The sequence below is a fragment of the Cibotium barometz genome, chromosome 34 (assembly GCF_041138505.1).
Source record: "Cibotium barometz isolate CiBa-2024 chromosome 34, ASM4113850v1, whole genome shotgun sequence".
NCBI classification, from domain to species: domain Eukaryota; kingdom Viridiplantae; phylum Streptophyta; class Polypodiopsida; order Cyatheales; family Cibotiaceae; genus Cibotium; species Cibotium barometz.
In genome coordinates, this window is record NC_141079.1 from 6,881,374 (window position 1) to 6,887,426 (window position 6,053).

Below are 6,053 nucleotides of genomic sequence, written 5' to 3' on the forward strand. Positions count from 1 at the left end.
GAGACATCTCTATGCAATGAAGTTGAGAAAGGTGAATCATCACATAACCCAAGTGAAAGATATGGACAAGTTGGTAGTTGTTGTGATGAAGAGTGACTCCTCGAGCATGTTGGTATTTATCGAAAGGTTTGTGGACATGAATGCATGCATCCTCAAGAGTTGTTGGAGAGTTGAGGAGCATCCACACATGTGTGCGGGAATCTCAATTGTTGTGAGCCTCTTCAATTGAGAGTATAAGGATGTAATGCATGTGAACAACCGTTCGTGTTTGTAACCCTAGGAGTATATGTTGGACAAAGTGTAGGGCCACTCGTTTAGCTCCAAGGTATTGAATATAAAGGGTTGTTAAGAAGTGTATATACTCAATTACATGGAAGGAATACCAACCAAATGTTTTGCTCACTTGAACGTCTCTCTCTCTTTAGCATTTTGATGTGCATTGAAGGGTGGCAAATATTTCAATGTGCATGCATAAGGCTTTGCGTGTACTAGGGGGAAGTTGAAAAGAAGTCATTCAAGTGTGCAACAAAAGAGCCCAAGTAGTAGAGACAAAAGCAACAAGCACTATCAATCATAATAATGTCAAGAAATGGCAAAGAAAAAGAGAATTCATTAGGAGTGCCTAGCATTAGTATGATGAGGACATATTTTCAATACCATGTAGTTTAGATAAACTTAACCTACAGAATTGACCAAAAAAGCCAAAAGCAAAAAATGGATTTGAGGTCCGTGGACCCTATGGTGCTAAACTATCAAACAATTCATATAAGTGGAAAAATCCACATCCACAAAGGTCTTTCGGATGACTCAGCAATCTCTTTGGTTATGTATGTACTTCCATGGTGCTAACTAACAAGAATTCATGAGTCTACAATAAGCCCAAAAAGAGCCCCCCAAAGTGCTCTTGGGGCCAAGAATAAGAATGAATTTCTTGTGTGTCCTTTCTATATACCTAGATGAATCCAAGAACATGCCCAAATTCACCTCATAAGAACGTGCAATTTATAACCTCATGGTAGTCATCCGCAAGACAATTAGCCATCAACTCCATCATCAATCTCTTGTGTGTCCTTTATGCTGGTGTGTGCACAATATACACTCTAGCAAATAGGACTAGAAAAAGCCCTAGCTAACAGGTCGCCTTGATGAAGAAAAAAGGATGAGGTGACTTAGAGGGAGCTTGTCCGCCCCGAGTAGATTTCACAACAAGCTGGCCATATATAGATTTCACATCAAGAGAGGTTTCCCATGGGTGAGTTGTTGCCAGCAAGTCCCTCTAGGATGCTAGTGGTTTCAGACATGGTCGGCCTTTGAGCGGGCCGGTGACTGAGGCACAAGATGGCAAGGTTGAGTGCTCTATCGGGATAATCAGGAAATGGGCAGCTCTCCAAAACAAGAGAATTAAACACTTCTTTGCCTCTGCCATCTTTCTGCAGCCTGAGGGCCCAAGTCACCAAGTTGAGCTCTCTGTCCCCTATGTATGAAACAGGCTTCTTGCCTGTCAAAAGCTCTAGCAACACCACCCCAAAGCTATACACATCAGTCTTCTCTGTATATTTCTTGCTTGATCTAAGTTCAGGTGGTGTGTAACCAGGAGTCTCCACTAATGACTTGGGCACAAGCCCAATTAAGCCATAATCAGCCACTAATGGGTGGAAATTCTCATCTAATAACACATTAGTGGACTTCAAATCCTTATGCAAATTTCTTAAATTGGAGCCTCTATGGAGATGGGTAAGGGCTTGGGCAATACCCATGGCAATGTTGAGCCTCTTGGACCAGTCTAGGAGGGTAGCTGCATCAGAATTATTATGTAACAAATCATAAAGGGTGCCTTTATGCATGAAATCATAGAAAATGGCCTTCTCAACTGGGTTTGAGTAGTAGCCTTTGATGGGCAGCAATGTGTTGAAGTGGCCAGCTGACTCAAGACCTTCCACTTCCTTCTCAAATGCTGACTGGGATATGGGGTATTTGAAGACCTTAACTGCCAACTGGATGCCACCTGGCAAATCTGACCTGTACACAATTGCAAACCTGCCCTTGCCCACCACATGGGCTGTGTCATAATAGCCTGCATGTGACACAATCTCCTCATAACTGTATTTGAAGCCCCTCATGTACATCTCCAGCTTGGCTTTGCTCACATTACCTGATAGATCTGGGGTGGACCTACTCTGGATTTGCACTGTCTCCTTTGGCTTGAGCCGACATAAGCAAAAGGCTAAAAATACGAAAATTATCGATAACCCGAATGCACCCACCACCACCACCCCTATGAATATTTTCCATTTTTTTCTTGATTTGGATGACCCTTCATGATTGCTCGGTGGTGCGGCTGGTGCAGTGGCAGGCGATGGAGAAACACATCTGAGATTCCCCAGTTGTCCTCCACAAAGGAACCCATTGCCTTCAAATGAGGTGGCAGAAAAGTTGGCCAAGATGCCATTGGTGGGTACCTCTCCTGATAGATTGTTGTAAGACAAGTTGAGTGATTTCAACATGGTCAAGTTGCCCAAAGATGGGGTGATGCTGCCTGAGAGATTGTTTTGCTGGAGGTCCAGAGTCTGCAGAGAAGACATGTTGCCCATCTCTTCAGGGATGGTGCCATTGAAATGGTTGTAGGAGAGATCCAGGGTTGTGGCATTATGCAGCTGGCCAAGCTCTGCAGGCAATAAGCCACTGAGCTGGTTGTTGTTCAACTCAAGCTCTTTGAGCTGTTTGAGTGATCCAATGGAGGAAGGGATGTCACCTGTTAACAGATTATGCTGCAGATCAAGGTAAACCAACCTGCCTAAATCTCCAATGAAGGGAGGGATGGTGCCGTTGAGCTTGTTGTAGCCACCATAGATAGCAGAGAGCTTGGTAAGGCTGGTGATGGTGGATGGCATGGATCCTGTGAGGGCATTGTGCCCCGCAGCAAGATATCTCAGCTTAAGCAGATTGCCTATGGTAGAGGGAATTTCACCTGACAAGTTATTATTCTCTAGTTGCAAAAATTGCAGAGAAATGGCTTCAAAGAGGCTTTCCGGGATGCTCCCATAGAAGGAGTTATGGCTCAGTTGAAGCTTTGTAAGAGAAAGCAGAGAGCCCAATTTATCTGGTATACGCCCACTAAGCTGATTGTATACAAGGTTTAGTGTAAGCAGAGAGGTGAGGTTGGCTAAGGTTGGCGAAGAGAGCTCACCAGAGAAGGCATTGTAGGAGAGATCAAGGGTAGTGAGGCGGGTGAGGTTTCCGATCTCGGGCGGGATAGGGCCGGACATGCCGTTTACTGCGAGGAAGAGGTTGTTCAGGTGAGGAAAGAGGCCGATTGAAGGAGAAAGCGTGCCTCCGAGGCGCAGGCCTGAGAGTTGAAGTGCGGTGACGGAGGAATTTCTGCAGGTGACCCCCTTCCAAGAGCAGTGCGAGGGATGCGAGGAGGCGTTCCAGTCTGCGAGGTGGCCGTGGGGGTCCTCCCATGCTGCCTTCAAGGCTAGGAGAGCCGCTTGTTCGTCGCTGGTGGAGGGAGTTCCTACGGAAGCCGCTAAAGAAGAGGCACAGAGGGAGAACAGAAGAAGCAAGAATGGTAAGGGTAGTAGGGACATGGCGCTGCAAGGGGGGAGGGGCAGGGAATGCGCCGCGCACGCTCGCGTGAAGAAGTGCTTCTAAGCGAGGAAGATCAGGATCGTGTGGTTTTCAATTGAACATTTAATTTGAATGCCGTTTATAGAGAAAGAGAGAGTCTCGAGACGAGTAATAGTCAAGCCCCTTGTCCACCGCCACCGTCCAGACCTTGCGTACGTGGACTGTGCCCCCCACGTCAGCACATTTGTGGCTCTATCAGGTGTACGCTCCAGTCACCATCTCAACTTGGGGCTCGTTTACAATTATTTTAACTGGTTCTCAAATAGGGAGGGGCCTACAATGAGTAAAACAGGAAAATCAATTAATTAATTAATTAATAGAAGTAACTCCTAAGTAAATTCAAATGTTAGCAAAAGTTGTAAGGTGTTTTCAATTATATTTAAGATACTTTCATTAAATTTTGGCTGAACATTTTGCGAATTCTAGAAAAACCTACAAAATTTTGAAGATGCAAGTTTTAGGATGTGTTGAGAAAAATGTTTTCTGTGAACACTACAAGCATTCCACCTGCTACCCGAAATGGGACAACTATTCCACTTGATGCCAAGTAGTTGTTGGCAACCCTTTGAAGCGTGTGTGAAGGTGCTCTTTTCTTTGTTATAGTGGACATAAGAGCAACTTATCAACTCTTTTCTCTGTTATAGTGGACATAAGAGCAACTTATCAACTCCTTGTGCATCACTCATGCACTTGCTTCTTCAGGCTTGCTCCTACGTATCGAGCATGGTGGAGGAAGCCGTAGCACTTTACTAAGAGCATGCTTTCACCATCGTTATGGGGCTGCATCTAGCTATCCACACTACTAGTTGCAGGCTATGGTGGCTTTCTATTTCACGTGCCCTGAACAAGTAGGACAAAATACAAGCTGTAAGCACGAGTGAAAAGTTGGCTGAGAAGCTATAGGCACACTGGTGAAAGTGGAAATACGAGTGATTCTAATTGGAAGTTGAGCATTCTGCATCCCTGCACACTCTCGCATATCAACTCTCTCGTAGAGTTCAGATGGATAATATGAACAAGCATATTTCTTTCTCTGTCTCGCACACGGAGGCAAAAAGCCTCACGACTAGCATGCAACGTTCGTCTATTAATATGAAATAGAGGCGGTGAGAGAAGCTTCTCGAAAGTTCACGATGGATAATTATTTTTATTTTTTTAAAACGTCTTATCAATTGCACAACTGGTATTTTTATTAAACGCTAAGGTTTTCCCTTTCACCTAAGGTCACCACTCTCTCACTAATCAATTAATAGCAAAGAATATTTTGGTCCCATATTAATCTCCTTGCCCTAGTACACTCCATTTGTTCATGTACCTCTTTTTCAATTCAACCAAGCTAATTATGGAGAAAAATGTGAATCAGTTTTGACCTTCTATAAATAGTAGTTCAATCTGATGTCTTGTGCACTCTCAAGATGTAGCTTGTGCATCAACGATGGTGGCCTAACACCGAGTGTTGGTAGAAAACATTTTTCTCAACAAATCACAAAATCCTAAAATTTTAAAGGTATTTGTTGAGATTTTCAAAATTTTGAGCTAAAATAAGACGCAAAGGCCAATTGTTGTTGAGATTTACAAATTTTGGAGCTAAAATATAACTCAGGCCAATTGGGACTAGCACCGTAGGTGAAAGCCCGTTGTCCGGGTAAGCTTTTAGGTGAACCGTCAAAGTAGCAAAGCGTTTGCCGTGTGAAAGCTTTTGTTTGACAATTGACGCGTAGGCACATTCGATTGGCGCATCCGTCCGGACTCCTGACAAAGTGTGAACATAGCTATCGACTTTCAGACGACGTGTAGAGCGACTTTTCTTCACGGAGCTTTCACACGTGCGTCGGGCCCACTTGCAGCGTATGCACGCACTTCTTTGAGTCAAGTCAACAATTCAGTCAATGGTCACATTGGTGAGTCGTGACGACCGGCCTTTTGCAGTCCACGTTTCCCACCCTTGCTTTTGAAGGTCTACAAGTCTTTCGTTTGGAAGCCCGTTTGCTCACAAAAATTTGCCTCGGGTGGCCTCCTTTTTAATCTGAATATATTAAAGGCGAATTACTTGTGAATATATATAGGTATTTCTTACTAATTTGAATATTTCCAATATGCATTTATAACTAAAAACTCTTAAATTTTAGGAGTTTCTAAACCTTCAAATGAGTCATTCTTGCATTGTGCCCCATGGGTCAATATGACCAATTTCAAGTCTCATAATGTTACATGCCACACATTTGACTCCCTATATCCTACACATCTTCATATTTTAAAAAAAGCTCATAGACCATATATATATATGTTGTATCCAACCAAAAGGTACACCTTTATATTAGAGAGAGAGAGAGAGCATGCTCAACTTAATAAACTCTTTATGTGCTTAGTTTAATAATAGTGTTGTTCTAGCTTGAGTGTGGCAAGTCCTAATCAGTTTTATGTTT

The 6,053-nt window shown here is 43.5% G+C and overlaps 1 protein-coding gene across 1 annotated transcript; it reads right to left on the reverse strand.

The window, feature by feature from the left end:
* Positions 1-739: 739 nt before the first annotated feature.
* Positions 740-3,689, reverse strand: LOC147618664 (putative inactive receptor kinase At3g08680). Its single transcript, XM_086773692.1, has one exon. The coding sequence runs from the start codon at positions 3,585-3,587 to the stop codon at positions 1,233-1,235; it is 2,355 nt and encodes a 784-aa protein (XP_086629818.1). The 5' UTR covers positions 3,588-3,689; the 3' UTR covers positions 740-1,232.
* Between the last annotated feature and the right edge of the window lie 2,364 nt (positions 3,690-6,053).